This window comes from Sander vitreus, chromosome 18 (assembly GCF_031162955.1).
Source record: "Sander vitreus isolate 19-12246 chromosome 18, sanVit1, whole genome shotgun sequence".
NCBI classification, from domain to species: Eukaryota; Metazoa; Chordata; class Actinopteri; order Perciformes; family Percidae; genus Sander; species Sander vitreus.
The window spans coordinates 21,061,804-21,079,637 of NC_135872.1; the positions used below are offsets into that span (position 1 = coordinate 21,061,804).

General features: G+C 40.0%; 1 protein-coding gene across 5 annotated transcripts in view; it reads right to left on the reverse strand.

The window, feature by feature from the left end:
* Window positions 1–14,912: 14,912 nt before the first annotated feature.
* cep128 (centrosomal protein 128) overlaps window positions 14,913–17,834 on the reverse strand; it is a 72,187-nt gene continuing 69,265 nt past the window's right edge. For all 5 annotated transcript variants that reach the window (XM_078274830.1, XM_078274833.1, XM_078274831.1 and 2 more), the window contains 2 exons: window positions 16,585–16,693; window positions 14,913–15,612 (listed from right to left, as the gene is read on the reverse strand). In XM_078274830.1, the coding sequence (XP_078130956.1) occupies window positions 15,539–15,612; window positions 16,585–16,693 (183 nt within the window). In that variant the 3' untranslated portion in view covers window positions 14,913–15,538. The remainder of the gene's footprint in view (window positions 15,613–16,584; window positions 16,694–17,834) is intronic.

Sequence of the window (17,834 nt, forward strand, 5' to 3'; positions counted from 1 at the left end):
AAGATTTATTTTTTTTCTTTGCCAAAAAATGTGTGGAAATTTGTTCTGTTTAAGTCAACACAATAAAAAAAGTTAATGTGTAAGGAAACATTTATTTTAGCAAGCAATGATATTTAATCCACACTTCATCCTACTGCACCTATGAAGGCAGAGAGATACAGGTTTAAGGCAGGTACAATCAATATTTTTATATTAACACATTTAAACATGATTACTGTGTGAAAGGGGGCACTTGAGATGACGAACCTACATAGAATTCTCACACCCTGCAGTTCCTAATAGCGCTACAGAGCATTTTAGCCTTTCAGTTTGTTTCAGCTGCAGCAGACAGGTATTTTTCAGGAAAATAAACTCTAAAACCAGTTGCAGATTTAAACTTCCCAGGCTGCCTAACAGATAGAGAAGTTGTAATGACTGTTTATACTTTTTTTAGGCAGATTATTATACCCAAAATTGTCAAAGAGACAGAGGGCAACGCATCAGCCTCTGAAAGCCATGCCACCACAGGGGAAAATAATCGGCGCCGCAACATGCAACCATGAGCCGAAAAGGCAAACAAAATGCCTGTAGCTAGCTAGTTAGCTGTTAGTAAGCTAATGTTAGCTAATGCTTTAGCTTAAAATATAGTTAGCCTAAAGCTTACATTTAGATATTTGACTTGGTGACAAAATGCTTTCTGCACACCTGACATGACGTAACATTAGGCATACTGAATGTCAGGTTCCCACAGTTTTCCCATTCTTCCTACTGATGCCCTGTAGGCCTATCCACTTTTGTCTCCATAAAGGCAATTTTCTTTTTTGGTTCTGCAGCTTATAAACGTAGTTATGGGATCCTTACCCTGTTGGTAGTGCATCCCACTGTACAGCAGCTTTTAGGCCTTTTGTCTGTTGTTTGCTAGCAGAAATAACTTAACAAGGAGGCAGCTTCACACAATACAAAGTCAATGGAGAGCGATGAATTGTTTTCCTCTCGCAGTCTGTCTCTATTGTGTTTTTTTCAGCAGTCTTGTCACCTTGCAAACTTCATTATTATTTATATTGGAAATCTATACAATACTTTAATTTACAATTTAATAAATGTAATATGTGATTTAAAGGTAGCTTAACCACATATTTATCCCACTATGTTAAAAGTGGAAATGGCAGCTACTGAGATTTGCTTTGCTAATTACCATTAAGCTAGCAGGAATTTAGCTCTTTTGTTTTTCTCCATCATTGGAGATGTCAAGACTTGACATCTCGATAATTAGTTATTTCACATATAAAATAAGGTATTAGTTAAATGAAAAATGTCTATGTTGAATATAGACATTTTTCATTTGGAAATAACAACTACGAAAAAAACAGCACCTGGATCTAATTTTTGTTTAAGCTAAGATTAGCTGTGGCTGTCTCGATATAGCTAGCATGTTTGCATTAGCTGTGTAGTTTGCTCTCTTTCTGTGGCAGAGAGTGCAGTTACTGCTGCTTGGCTTGGTATTTAGCTCTTTAAAGCTACAGTGCGTAGTTTCTGTCGCCCCCATGAGGAATTGTAAGTAATGACAACAAAACTGTCGGCGCACCGTCCCCACTCCTCCTCCACGCAGTTGCTAGTAGCCAAGGAGGACACGGAGGATTAAAAAAACATGATGGACTCTTCAGAAGAGGTAATTATCTTCACTCGAGTTTCTGCACGACGAGATAATTTTCTAAACATATAGTCTTACGGAGAAATACAGAGAGAGTTGTGTGGAGCTGATAGTCTTAATTGGCTTTGTAGCAACTCATTTGGCAATGGCTTGAATGTAACGGACGTTCATTATTAATATCAAAAAGTTACGCACTAAAGCTTTAACAGTTGTGCAAATTTAACAGTGGTGGAATGTAACTAAGTACATTTACTCAAGTAGGGCCTACTGTACGTAAGTACACATTTGAAGTAGGCCTACTTGTACTTTACTTGAGTCTTTTTCTTTTCATGCCACTTTCTACTTTTCTACTTTCTCGGTATTTCAGAGAGAGATATTGTAGTATTTACTCCACTACATTCATCTGACAGCTTTAGTTACTAGTTACTTTGCAAATTAAGATGTTTGCACACAAAACACATGTAGTTTATAAAATACGATGTTTTATTCTAAATTAAACTACCCAACAGTAATTAGGCCTACAAGTACAGCTGAAATGATTAGCCGAATAAACTTGGTTGATTGACAGCACTGTTTTGATCGTTTCCAGTTTCTAAAATGTGGCGATTATTATGCATTGAGTAGCCTACTTTTACTTTTAATACTTTAAATACATTTTCCTGATGATACTTACATATTTTTACTTAAGTAACATTTTAAATGCAGGACCTTTACTTGTAATAGAGTATGTTTGCAGTGTGATATCAGTACTTTTACTTAAATAAGATAAAGGATCTGAATACTTCTTCCACCAATGGACTTTAATAAGATGTTTTCACAGGTTATATACATGTCAAAGAGTCAGATTCATGTCTTAACTCAGTTTTGATCAAATATGTAGTTCCTGGGTTTTGACTTTAGATTAGAATACTGATGTCATGCACTTTCATATAAGATATTTTAGAGTTGTAAGGCATGTAAATCTGTTTGCCATCCCTGATGACAGTTCCTTTCTAAGCTGACTGCCCTTTTTTGAAATCCCTCGAAATATATCTGGCCTTTTGTAAATTAAGCCTCGAGCTGCAGTGCACAGTGCTAGAACCCCTCTTCTTTTATCTCAACTGTCAGATAGAGCGGATTTGTAATCAGGAGCATCTGTAGGAGACAATACATTTCATTCACAACATCACACTGGAATATCAATCACAGTCTAATTGTGAGATTGTATGAAAAGAGAGGGAGCTGGTCAGATGGCAGCCAAATCTCAAAATCCACAATGTGACTGAGAATCTACAGCATTTCATTTTTAAATACTATTGTTGACATTCTGAAAATACAAATGGCTTTTTCCCTGGTGCAGAGGACAGATATTAAAGTAAAAGGCAAATTCCATGAAGCAATTAACACGATAATAACGTCAAAAGAACAGAGAAACAAACAAACAAACAAAGCACCAGGAAAGGTAAGTGCAGCATAAATTACCACTAAAAGAAACTACATAAGGCATTATAGTTTAGCCAAATATTTCCCCAAATAACAAAACAACATAATATTATGATCATTATGATTTCAAGTCCCCAAACAAGAACCGTATTAATACTGACATTTTGTTCCTATAAGGCCTACTGGCACAAACCCTGAAACAATGAGGTATTGCTGTTTTCACAACTATTAGTCACTTCCAGATTTACACAAGCAGGGTGCCAGCAGAGCAAACGTATCCATTTGATATTCACAACCCATTTGCTTACACAGTTGTTGGCTGACAAAGTTTATTGATTGGATTTAATGTGTAGCAACTACTTTTCCTTTTAGTTAAATTAGTAGAAGTAGATTACATCAATCCCGCTGATGTTGGCTGGATAATTCATATCTTAATTGACAGAAAAACAATTTACATTTGCTAATGGCTTTTCTAAATGGATTTCTGTGTGTGTTTGACTGCATTAGCTCTGCCTTCGCCCTGTTTAGCTCTCTGGAATGGTAGCAAGGGAGCAGCTCGGCTCCCCTTCATGCATTTAAAGGCTGACAGTTGACCTGTCGTGAAATTTTACTTCAACTAATGAACTGGTTAATTCCACTTAAACACTTTGTGGCATGTTTTTCCTTTCAAATAAACAGCAGCTTTATAAGAGCGATGCATCAGCTCTGTCAGTAATTACAGATGAAATCTGGTTTTGTTGCTTCCTACACAGAGGCAGGATGCTGTAAATGCACTGGGTATGTCTGCAGCTGTAGCATTTTATAGCTCCCCCTCTACAGATTGTAGACATGCAGCTTATTTTGTTTGTCCCAGTAAAGATTCAGGAGAGATGCTGTATCCTCCGTGGACCGAAGCAAAGCAGCTGTGAAGGTGATGGTGATCAGTCCTGACAGGTAAAATATGAGCCCGATGACCTTAACTCCAGCAATATGAAGGACACACACATACACAAACATACACACATGTGCGAACCTCTAATAGAAGTGTAGTGTAGGCGTGTGTACGCATTGGGCATGCTTAAGCCACATCACAGTTCACGCGCACGGAGAGAAATGGTTGCACATGTGTGAGTTAAGCATTCATATTCATATGTCACATTGGGTGCACACGGTGATATATTAGCACAATAGTCAGGTGTGTATATATGTGCACTTAATTCACTTTTATGTCTGCCTGCAGGGAGCACACCTCCTCTTATTCTTCCGCTCCATCACTCAGCAGCCAAAGCTTTCAGTTAGATCCTCAGCCCTAATTAACTGCCAAGATATGAATGCGCTAATCTGGGCTCTAAATCTTCAGTTCCACTGACAAAAGCTTTTACAGGCTGTCACAGCTGCATGATAAACAGCAGGGCGGCTTTCTCGTCTAGTGGACACAGTGCCATCTAGGGACCAGGTCTGGCAGCTCAGGATTCTTTACACATAAGGGTATTTATTACCATGCATACATAATGCACGTTAGTGCATGTGTGGTAAAAGTCTCATTCTTGTAGAAAACCTCCATATACACTAAAGTCTACTGTACTTTGGAGCAATTTGGCGAAGTGCATCTAGTTGTTAATTGTGCTGACATTAGAGTAATATTACCATAACTTTGAATAAGATTATCACTGAAGTGGAACACAATTTTGAAAATTCAAGTTGGTTAGTTTCCCCAGATGAGAAAGGGCTGCAAACCACAAGAGTGAATGAGAGCGGAGAGCCTGAGCTGCACACCAAAACACTGCTTTACTGTTGCTCTGCAGTCAAGAGCATCAACAGGCATATGAGGATCGAGACAGAGCGTGTATGATGCTGGTGAAGGGTGCATGAGTACGTGGGTGCACATTTATACTGTATGTCTCCATCTGTATGTGTCAGTGAGTGATGTTCAAAACTCTGAGTGTGTGCTGTATGCACTACCTAGGGAGATAGGCCTCCTATCCAAGCTTGACAGTGTGATTGGATCCAGTGAGAATCCCAATGAAGCAATGAGTATCACAGTGGCAGCTCCCCTCCCCCGGCCCCAGCCCTGCCTGTTCAGACCAGATGAAAAGTGAGACGGGATGGGATCTGGGAAGCAAAAAAAAGGCGAGTGAACTTTAAACCGTTTTAGCTGCTGTGAAGGTGACTGCGGCAAAACCAGCTGTAAAATGTGATCTGATTATAAGTGATAGTGGCAGATAATTGTGGAGGCTGTCTAACTGGGGCTCTGTATGCTGCTCAAATCAGATGTGCTGTGTTTGAATTCATAAAAACTCGACCTGTGTTTGAAATAGTTTGGATACATTAAGTGATAAAGATCCAAAACAGAAAATTCCAGCAATAAGTGACACATTTGTATCAAGTTTGTAAAAAAAAAACTTTTTTTAAACTGCTGCAAAAGATAAGTGTTCCTGGTAAAGGTGACTCCCCTACTGATAACGCACACGGCAAATTCAATAATTCCACAAGGCCTTTTGCCTCTAGCCAGCCACTCGTTGCAAATAACAATCTGTTTTTAATTGAGTTGTCTGGTTATATATAACTTTTCAGACATCCATCTGTATTATTTGGATGGCTCTTAGCTCAGTCCTGGCAGGTGAAACAGGATTTATATTAGGCATACAGACACAAATATACAGTACAGGATTAGGTTGCTCCAGTTAAAAAGTTTGTGATTAAAGCAAGTTTCAAACTGGTCCATCCATCCATCCATCCATCTTCATCCGCTTATCCGGGGTCGGGTCGCGGGGGTAGCAGCTCCAGCAGGGGACCCCAAACTTCCCTTTCCCGGGCCACATTAACCAGCTCCGACTGGGGGATCCCGAGGCGTTCCCAGGCCAGGTTAGAGATATAATCCCTCCACCTAGTCCTGGGTCTCCCCCGAGGCCTCCTCCCAGCTGGACGTGCCTGGAACACCTCCCTAGGGAGGCGCCCAGGGGGCATCCTTACCAGATGCCCGAACCACCTCAACTGGCTCCTTTCGACGCAAAGGAGCAGCGGCTCTACACCGAGCTCCTCACGGATAACTGAGCTTCTCACCCTATCTCTAAGGGAGACACCAGCTACCCTCCTGAGGAAACCCATTTTGGCCGCTTGTACCCTGGATCTTGTTCTTTCGGTCATGACCCAGCCTTCATGACCATAGGTGAGGGTAGGAACAAAAACTGACCATTAGCTTTGCCTTCTGGCTCAGCTCTCTTTTCGTCCCAACGGTGCGATAAATTGAATGTAATACCGCACCTGCTGTGCCGATTCTCCCGACCAATCTCCCGCTCCATTGTCCCCTCACTCGCGAACAAGACCCCCAAGGTACTTGAACTCCTTCACTTGGGGTAAGGACTCATTCCCTACCTGGAGAAGGCACTCCATCGGTTTCCTGCTGAGAACCATGGCCTCCGATTTAGAGGTGCTGATCCTCATCCCAGCCGCTTCACACTCGGCTGCGAACCGATCCAGTGAGTGCTGAAGGTCACAGGCCAATGATGCCATCAGGACCACATCATCTGCAAAAAGCAGCGATGAGATCCCCAGCCCACCGAACTGCAACCCCTCTCCACCCCGACCACGCCTCGATATCCTGTTCATAAATACTACAAACAGGATTGGTGACAAAGCGCAGCCCTGGCGGAGGCCAACTCTCACCTGAAACGAGTCCGACTTACTGCCGAGAACCCGGACACAGCTCTCGCTTTGGTCGTACAGAGATTGGATGGCCCCCTCACCCCGTACTCCCGCAGCACCTCCCACAGTATCTCCCAGGGCACCCGGTCATACGCCTTCTCCAGATCCACAAAACACATGTAGACTGGTTGGGCATACTCCCAGGCTCCCTCCAGGATCCTTGCGAGAGTAAAGATCTGGTCCATTGTTCCACGACCAGGACGGAATCCGCATTGTTCCTCTTCAACCTGAGATTCAACTATCGACCGAACCCTCCTTTCCAGCACCTTGGAGTAGACTTTAGCGGGGAGGTTGAGAAGTGTGATACCCCTGTAATTGGCACACACCCTCTGGTCCCCCTTTTTAAAAAGGGGAACCACCACCCCGGTCTGCCACTCCTTGGGCACCGTCCCAGACTTCCACGCAATGTTGAAGAGGCGTGTCAACCAAGACAACCCCTCCACACCCAGAGCTTTAAGCATTTCTGGACGGATCTCATCAATTCCTGGGGCTTTGCCACTGTGGAGTTGTTTAACTACCTCAGCAACCTCCACCAGGGAAATTGATGCCAATTGGGCAGGGTCACTTCATCCCTTCCTCGATTTTTCATAGGATTTTTGAACCATTCTTTGTCTGGCCCCTCACCTGAGACCACTTTGCCTTGGGAGACCCTACCAGGAGCACAAAGCTCCAGACAACACAGCCCTCAGGTTCATAGGGACACACAAACCTCTCCACCACGATAAGGTGATGGTTCCCAGAGAAGAACTCAAACTGGTGATTTACTAAATTGTGCTGAACCATTAAAACTTAAATGTGTTAGCTAGTAAATACTTTTAAATACTTACTGTAGCATCACAAGCTTTAGGATAACCTCCAAGTTTTACGGGCCGACACATATAGCCTAACTTAACTGCCAATTCATGTAAATGTAGGTATTACTTTGTTTTATCTCTAAATGCATTCATAGAGAAAAATGCGTGTTTCAGAGTTAGCAGTATTCAGTTTAGAATTAATCCGATTATGCTAATCTAGTTTACGTGGTCATTTGCAACATTATTGACTTAACGTTTGGTAATTCACCTTTGTTGTATTTTATGAAATGTAAATCAAAAGTTTCAATTATGATCAAACAGCATTTTATCAAGTGTCTGGTAAGCATGTTGATCATATTTAATATTACCTCTTATTCTGTAATCCAAACGGGTCGTATTTGCAAGCTAACGTTTGCTTTGTTGGTTAATTCAATATACTCAACAGTTCCACTTGGCAGCTAGTAGGTATAATATTAAGTAAAAACAAATTTCTACATTAGAACTAGATTGTGTGGTGCAACCTGTCTTAAATAAATGACATGAACAATTCCACTTAACACTTAGGCCTATATTTTAACTTAGTTAAGTTTAAATTTAGTGGAGGTGTAGCTAGGAATTATGGGCCATGAGTGCAGTAGGTGACTCTTGGCCATAATACATCCATGCTCTTGGCCCTCTTTCTTTTCAGACTCTTTCCTTCCCCTATCACCATTATTTAATATTAGCATATATGTCTTACCATTCATAACTTAAACTGAAATTGAAATGAATTAATTGAAATGTGGCATTTCTGCCATGATAATGTTATACTATTCAACATACAGTTTTTTACATTAAAGCAGCTGTTTAACCCTGTGTGGGCTAAGCCAAGTTTGATTCCTGCCTATTGTAGTTGGTCACTGATATTACAGCAGCTGCATAGCGAGGGTCAACTTTTTATTTCATTTGTTTTGTAGAATTCATCCAAACCTGTTTTAAAATCAGTGCAATATGAAGTAAAAGTAGCCTATAATAGGCTAATGTACACAGGAGGATTACAAAAAGAAATGTACATCAGATGCTGCCTTGAGGCCTGGGAGTCAGTATCCTAATGTAGGCTAACCACATATCATATTCAGTGATGCAGTGAGTGATAGGTAATAAACTGAGTCTGTGACTATTACAGCCACGTCACTCAAGTCAATTCACAACTAGGTCATAACGGTCACCGTCTGGTTGCTGTGAGGCCATGCAGGGCTGCATCATACTATTTAGCACAGGTCCTCACAAGTGTTGACACTCGAGCGTGGCATAAAGGACGCGATGAGCCTCCCGCTTACAGAGCCAGGAGAGGCCATTCTGGCATCACAATTGGCAGGCTGAGTGACTGGTCCTCCACACCGGTCTGCCATCAAACATGAAAATAACCCCACTCACCCGTGACTGTTGCATATTCCATGAGCAAACACAGCACTTCATCTTATTTATAAATGGGTTATAAATACAAATTGTTGCACAACAATTGCAGAAAAAACATGTTTTTTTCCCCTATAAGCCCAGGAGAAAATGAGGTTGATGCGGAGAATCAGCTACAATAACCCATTCACTTATTGAACGGCAGTGGCTGGATACACTCTCAGCCTCCAGGCTTAAACGAAAAAGCAGAGCATGGCTGCCTGATTGAATGGGTTTGTAATGCAAGCCAAATAGGTTTGTTCTAATGGGAATCAGCCTCGGTGGCTGCTGCAGAGGCTTACGTCAGCACTATAACAGCAGTAAGCAGCGGTGGCAAACACCCCATCGCTGTTTGATTGGCTGTGAGAGGCAGAAGCAACACTAAGGGGTTGCGGTGTTTACTAATGGCTGTTTTAGTGAGGTAATATTAAATGAGCCTTAACTTTAGGAATCAAAGTATTTGTGACGAAGGGTTGAGATGTATATATATATATATATATGAGTATATGTGTATGTTTTGTGACTTTTGGCTGCACTGGCTCAGGTGTTTTTACAACTTCATGAAGCTTCTCAACTTCCACTGTGACAGGAAATTAGACTTCCTGCCATAGTGCCCTTGAGCGGAACACCTGAATAGCTGCAGAAATATTGATGTTGCATGGCTGACAATAAAAAATTATCTGAATTCATTGGCTGAATTGACCATAACAATTGAACCATCTCCATGACAACTGAGCAACTCCATCCGCCTCAAACTTAATTAGATTAACTACCATTGCCTTGAGGTGGAGACAGAAATATAAAAGCATGTCTTAAAACACGGACAAGGAACTGACCATTTAACTCAAGAGAGTGTATTTGTATCTGCATAATATTACATGTTTGGTGGATTAGGGGATGTGTAGGAACAGATTGGAGGGTCACAACTGATGCCAACACATGGGAGCTGCCTGACTAATGAGCCACTGATGCGACACACCTGAGGCGGACACCAGTGGTGCAAAGGTGGAAAGTTGAGCTGAGAGACACTAAGGGCACAACTAAGCAGAAGGTAGGCAATATTTTCAAATCTTCAGTTGCCTTTCAATAGCTGTGTAACAATACATGTATTTGAGAGCTGAGAACGAATGTTGGTGTGTCTGAATGTGCTTCTTGGCCTGTTTGTGTGTGTTGATTGTCAGCTCTGAACATGCATCACCCTGCTAATGACCTGATTTCTCAGTCTTTCTGCATGCATACGGGCAGGGAAAAGAAGCCTTCTGAATAGATCTGAATGCTACCGGCACATTTTAAATAACTCTGACTGTCCTACTGCAATTTATTCTGACGAGCTCCGACAGATGTGTGGTACAGTTCTCATGCATGTGCAAATGCAGATTAAAAAACATTCTATTTTTACGTAGAGAGGCTGTATTTTCTTCTGTGGGAAAACACAAATAAACACAAACCTGTGGAAAGCTCTGAATTTATTCATTACCATCTCTCCATCTGACAAAGTGGAGTAAAGCTGGACTAATGATGGGGCAGAATGTAAATTGAGAAATTAGTCTGCTGGGAGCAGCAGGACTGATCTATGAGTTTGCATGTGTTTTTGCAACCTAATATAGCTTAGATAAGCAGATGCTTTCCTAGTAACGGAGTTACAGAATAAAGAAGCATATTAGAGAGCCACGGTTGTCTGTTAGTGACTGAACTTGTGATTTATTTAGACAAACTGGAGATTTTGTTTAGAGCTGCTTTAAATGTTTGATTAATGAGTGTAGATTTTCTTTCTTTTTTAAACTCTGGAAAGTGTTTTTTGAGTCTTGTAAAAAGCAAATACTATGATAAATGAGGGGGTGAAAAGCAAAAATCTGAGATTGCTCATTATTTTGAAATTCAAGTTTGGGCACAAGTTTGAGCCTTTATGGGGAACACATATAATTGCTGAAACTCAAACTGCTCAACAAAGCAAAACGTTCCTAAATCCTCACTTTCATAGTCTCCAGGTATCTGTAAGACTTTCTGGACTCTGTGTTTTTTTCTGTTTAGTGCTAAACCCTGACTGAACCAGCACCTACCATAGGTCAATAAATACATGTAAAATCTACAGTATGTTTAGGGAGACAACACAAACAATGCAGTCAATACTGTATGTGGTCCAAGCATTGTCCTCAGGACCTTGGCTTCCCAAAATGTACTTAAAATGGGAGCAGGGATTGAGTGAAGGCTTAGTACAGCTTTGCAGCTCATTTTTGCTCTAAGGTTGGTCGAGCTTTGTTTTCCTCTGGATGCTGCCTCATAAAAGACCTGTAATCGCCTGGACTATGTGGAACACTTTGTTTTGCCTTTTGTTTTTAAGTCTAACAAAAACTATGCCTCTTCCAAATATGAGGCTTTTTTCTTTTCTAACAAGATATCAGTGCTGTTTCCTCGGAGGATGAGGCAGTTAATTAATATTTAAGTGTGCAAAATGCAAAAACTTGCATGCTTTGATTTTTATTAAGGAGAAAACTAATAGGCTGTCAATCAAGGTTGTTTTTATTCTTCTCTTTGAATATTACAGGCTGCTTTACAAAAGACGGTGCAGAAGCTTTTAAAGGACATGTACAGCTGGCACACGCAAAGCTCCAAAAACCCCACAAGCTTGGATTTTGTAAAGGTGTGTGAATCATTTTTCTTTTGGGAAGTTTACCTTAATAAATTCATACTTGTAGTTCTTGTTCAGATTTAAAAGTGCCATGCTACTCAAGTGAAACATGATTGCAGTGAATATTGTTACCAAGCAATGTAGTTCATTTTACTTTAATTAATAATCCGCCGTTACAGCATCACAATTAAATCACTATAAAAAAAGACAGTGGACAGTCTACCAGGAGTGCTGGAACTATTTCCTATTTTGTGTGTGTGTGTGTGTGTGTGTGTGTGTCAATGTCTGATGGACAACTTCAAAGATTTGGAAGTGGGCCCAACTTAAAGCCTAGATACATTTTCTTCATAATAACATACAACGGTTAAGATGTTCTTTATTTTCTTTCACTTAATTAACAAACCTTGGGTGCAGTCAAACATGAAAACATTAAGACACGTGCACACGCATGATCACATGTATCCACTTAATCAATGCTGAGCATTTATTTCAGTGTTGTTGTTCTGCTATATACGAGGCTGAAAACTATTTGGATGCTCAGGCTTTTGCCCTTTAGGCCTGCTTAAAGACAGTTGTGCCTTATGTCTGGTTGGTAATAGTGACAAAGTCTCCATTTCCTGCTAACAAGAGTCCCAGCGGCAGAGGGAGATGTTGGAGCAGCGCTATACAAAATACAAAGAGATCGTCTGGGACCTACAGCACCAGCTGGACGAGTCCAAACGCAGAAGCCAGGAGTACAGAGTACGAGACACACACCCACACACACACATTTTCGACATACTGTACTATGACTTTTTTGACATACTATACTATGACTTTTTTTATTAAATTTCACGACATACTATACACTGGTTTTGTTTTTGACATAGTATACCATGACCTTTTTATGACTTTTCAAAATACTATGATTTTTTTAAGACTTTTTTCAACACTGTACTATGACTTTTTTGAGACTTTTTTCGACATACCATACTATGCCTTTTTTATGACTCTTTTCGACATTCTGTACTATGACCTTTTTCAACATACTATGCCTTTTTCAACATACTATGCCTTTTTTATGACTTTTTTTTTCAACATACTGTACTATGACTTTTTTATGCCTTTTTTCAACATACTATACTATGAATTTTCGACATACTACAGGTGCTGGTCATAATTAGAATATCATGAAAAAGTTGATTCATGTCTAATTCCATTCAAAAAGTGAAATTTGTATATTATATTCATTCATTACACAGTGATATATTTTAAGTGTTTATTTCTTTTAATTGTGATGATTATAACTGACAACTAATGAAAATCCCAAATTCAGTATCTCTGAAAATTAGAATATTACTTAAGACCAATACAAAAAAGGATTTTTAGAAATGTTGGCCAACTGAAAAGTATGAACATGAAAAGTATGAGCATGTACAGCACTCAATACTTAGTTGGGGCTGCTTTTGCCTGAATTACTGCAGCAATGCGGCGTGGCATCAGTCTGTGGCACTGCTCAGGTGTTATGAGAGCCCAGGTTGCTCTGATAGTGGCCTTCAGCTCTTCTGCATTGTTGGGTCTGGCACATCGCATCTTCCTCTTCACAATACCCCATAGATTTTCTATAGGGTTAAGGTCAGGCGAGTTCGCTGGCCAATTAAGATCAGGGGTACCATGGTCCTTAAACCAGGTACTGGTAGCTTTGGCACTGTGTGCAGGTGCCAAGTCCTGTTGGAAAATGAAATCTGCATCTCCGTAAAGTTGGTCAGCAGCAGGAAGCATGAAGTGCTCTAAAACTTCCTGGTAGACGGCTGCGTTGACCTTGGACCTCAGAAAACACAGTGGACCAACACCAGCAGATGACATGGCACCCCAAACCATCACTGACTGTGGAAACTTTACACTGGACTTCAAGCAACGTGGATTCTGTGCCTCTCCTCTCTTCCTCCAGACTCTGGGACCTTGATTTCCAAAGGAAATGCAACATTTACTTTCATCAGAGAACATAACTTTGGACCACTCAGCAGCAGTCCAGTCCTTTTTGTCTTTAGCCCAGGCGAGACGCTTCTGACGCTGTGTCCTGTGGCTTGTTCAGGAGTGGCTTGACACAAGGAATGCGACAGCTGAAACCATGTCTTGCATACGTCTGTGCGTGGTGGTTCTTGAAGCACTGACTCCAGCTGCAGTCCACTCTTTGTGAATCTCCCCCACATTTTTGAATGGGTTTTGTTTTACAATCCTCGCCAGGGTGCGGTTATCCCTATTGCTTGTACACTTTTTTTCTACCACATCTTTTCCTTCCTTTCGCCTCTCTAATAATTATCTGATTAGAGTGTGGCACCAGGTGTCTTCAATATTGAACCTTTTCACAATATTCTAATTTTCTGAGATACTGAATTTGGGATTTTCATTAGTTGTCAGTTATAATCATCAAAATCAAAAGAAATAAACACTTGAAATATATCAGTCTGTGTGGAATGAACATTATACAAGTTTCACTTTTTGAATGGAATTACTGAAATAAATCAACTTTTTTCATGATATTCTATTTAAATGACCAGCACCTGTATTCTATGACTTCTTTGACTTTTTTCGACATACATTACTATGCCTTTTTTATGACTTTTGTCAACATACTATACTATGACCGTTTCGACGTACTATACCTTTATGACTTTTTTCGACATACTATGCCTTTTTTAGACATACTATGACTTTTTGACATACTATACTATGACTTTATTCTACATACTATGTCTTTTGTATGACTTAAGACATACTATGATTTTTTTTTTTTGACATACTATATTATGCATTTCTTATGCCTTTTTTCTACATACTATACTATGACTTTTATGACCGTTTAACATATATTATGACTTTGACATGCTACTATGACTTTTTTGACATATTAGGCCTTTTTATGACTCTTTGACATACTATAACTTTTTACGACATACTATACTATGCCTTTTTTATGACTTCTTTGGACATACTATACTATGACTTATGACCTTTTTCAACATACTATACTAGGCCTTTTTATGACTCTTTGACATACTATACTGTGACTTTTTTCGACATACTACACTATGCCTTTGACTTTTCAACATACTGTACTATGACTTATGATTTTTTTCGACATACTATGACTTCTTTGACTTTTTTCAACATACTATACTATGACGACTTTTGTATGACTTTGACATACTACTATGACTATTTGACATACTATGCCTTTTTTCGACATACTATGCCTTTTTTGACATACTGACCTTTTTCGGCTGCTGCAAAGGTAACACTAGAAATGAATCATCGAGGGCGCTTATAAATCCAAACATTTGGCTGCATGGGTATTTATTGATAGTGCATAAACGTTCTTCACATTTCATAAAAAAATAGACATCCATTTGTGCTTATTGTTTGTTCTTACAAACATACTGCATGAAACAAAAAGATATGTCACATTTTCATGATGAAGACAACACAGTATGTCAAAGAAACAAAACTACATATTGTTGAAAAGGCACTAGTGTTTTGTTTGTGTAAAGTTGTTCTAAATAATTTTAGCGCAAGCACATTGGCATGATCATCAGAGTACATAAAGCTCTTTAACATGTAACAATGGCAAGAAATGTAACAAACTATTTTGGTTTAAACCTTTTTCATACGGTTCATTTCATTACATACATTCAATTCAGGTTCTTATAAATAACATTTCAACACTTTACAATATATTCTCATTCAAAGTATTTCGTAAAAGTTTGCTGTACAGTCTTGCCCTTCTGTTCCCGAGCACCTTCAGAGATTGAGGTAGTCGAGGAGGATTAGTGATGAGTTCAAGGCCTCTTATTACAGTCAATTTGTTTCTTTGTTCTGGATGAGCACCAGGCAGCTAGTCTCAGCTGTAAGCACCATGTGTTTGGGTTTGTAGAGATACAGATAAAAGGTTCACTTGAGGATGAGCTAATCTGCGAGGGGTTTGGCCCCGTTGAAAAGGGAGTCATCCAAGTCTGAACTGGTCAGGCGTTTGTGAGGAGCTGTGGCAGAGGTGGGAAGGAAGAAAAACAATTATATTCCCTGTCTGTCTATCACCCAGTCACAGCTCAACATGTAGGAGTACTATATTCCCTTCTATCGTTAATGGATCCATTTTTTTTGAACCAATGATTTACCTAAATATTTTCTGTTTATACGGTACCGCCGACAGACTACATCATATCTGTTTCCAGCCAAAACAGAGCGAATGCAGAAAATCCATGTTATGTACCTCTTTACAAATAAAATAAATGTCAGACTGACATGTGATGTGCATTCTTTTTAGAATGATGATATATATTGTGTCTATGTGTATTATTCAACTTTTTTTTGGTTAAAGGAGGATAATAAAATCGCAATACAAATCGAATCGGGACAAAAGCATTACGTCCCCGTAATGATCAGCACTACCTGTTAATGCCAAAGTAGTCCTGAACGCATGTGATCATTGTATATTGACACTGGCGTTAAATAGCCATAGATGGGTTTTGGCCACCATAATTCTTGGAGGTAAAACGGACACAAAGCCACAGAAAGTACGCTCCTCTCACACTGTGCCAAATATCTGTAAGCCGCTTAGGAAAGTGCTACAAGTGATTTTGGCTCTGAGCCACTGGCAGTGATACAAACAGGCACACTTCCAGAGCATTAATGGAAAGTTTGAGCTCTGGGTGTCATGTTGAAATACTGAATGGAAATAGCTCTCAGACTGTCACAGTGAAATTCATCGTTTAATTATGTGTATCGCAACTTAAGCTTTACAATAATGTATACTGTACGTGAATCTCAGCCTGGATTTCCATTTTAGTCATCATTGTGTAGACCTGTGATGCTGTAGTATAACATTTAAAAAAACACTGGCGTAGGTTTTCAAACTATCTAGCGATGCAGAAAAACATGACTAGCATCAAAAAACAGCCAACAGATAAGCTGTCAGTGCACAGGTTTTGTAGCTTCGGTATATAAATACTCACACAGTGTGTCAGATCTCAGCGAGCTGCTAAGGAATGTGCTGGAGCCTTTGATAGAGGAAGAAAGAGCAGCCAGTCTCAGGCTCCGGGAAGTGGCGTCCAGCTTCTCGTCCTGTAAGACAGGAGGACACAGTAACTGACAAAGCTGAACGTCTGCAGTAGAGATGGTCCGATACAATTTTTTTCCTTTCCGATATCTGAACTTGCATATCGGCCGAAATCAAGTACCGATCCAATATTAAAAAAAGAGAAACAGCTGATTACTACTGTCCCTGTAGGGATGTGATAGGATTGCTCAGATTAAACCCTTTATGAGACATACCATAAAACACAACAGAAATAACAGAATGAATACCAGAGAACATTATTTGGTTACACTTTACTTGAAGGTATCTACATGAGTGACATGACACTGTCATGAACGTGTCAAACGTTTATGACATAACGCTTCTGTCAGACAGTGTCATTCGTTTTTTGTCATGACAAGTTAGGGTTCATGTGTTCATGACAGTGTCATGTCACTCTTATGTAGATACCTTCAAGTAAAGTGTTACCCATTATTTTATTATCTACTATGACAGTCAGTCAAAACGGATAAAGAACATGAATATACTACTTTTAATTAAAGTAGATTTTTTTTTCAGGGCTAATTACCATGGTCCCGGGACGGTGCATAGACTCACAGTCGCGATACTGATACTAGCATTTTAGGCGGTAACGGAGGCATTACAGATACTGGTATCGGAACAACTCTAGTCTACAGCCACGCTAGCCGCACTGTGAGGCTGTAATGCACGGGGACGAAAACATGACTGTTTAGATCTTTAGCAATAGTGGGTATAGCCTGAGGGCAAACAACTCAAATTGTCAGGTTCCGCCCTACATTGCCGGACTCAATGGACATACATGAACTAATGAGTCATATCCACAATTATTCGATGCTTTGCCATGAAATGTCCATGGCCAACATTCATGGTCACCAGAGGATCAAGCGTAATTACTTTGGTCATTACTTTCATTGCTAGAGGATCAAAAAGTATGAAAGATCTCTACAGCTACTAGATGAATGGCCACAAAATTGTGGCCATTCCGATCGGAATTGATGTGGGCATTTTTAACTGATCGGGGATCGGCAGCCACCCGATCACCGTACTCCGATCATTTACGTCAGTAAATTCTACACTATTCTAAATAGAAGTTGATTTTATATTTCAGTTTAACAAAAATTCTAGCTGCACTAAGTTAAAGAGGTC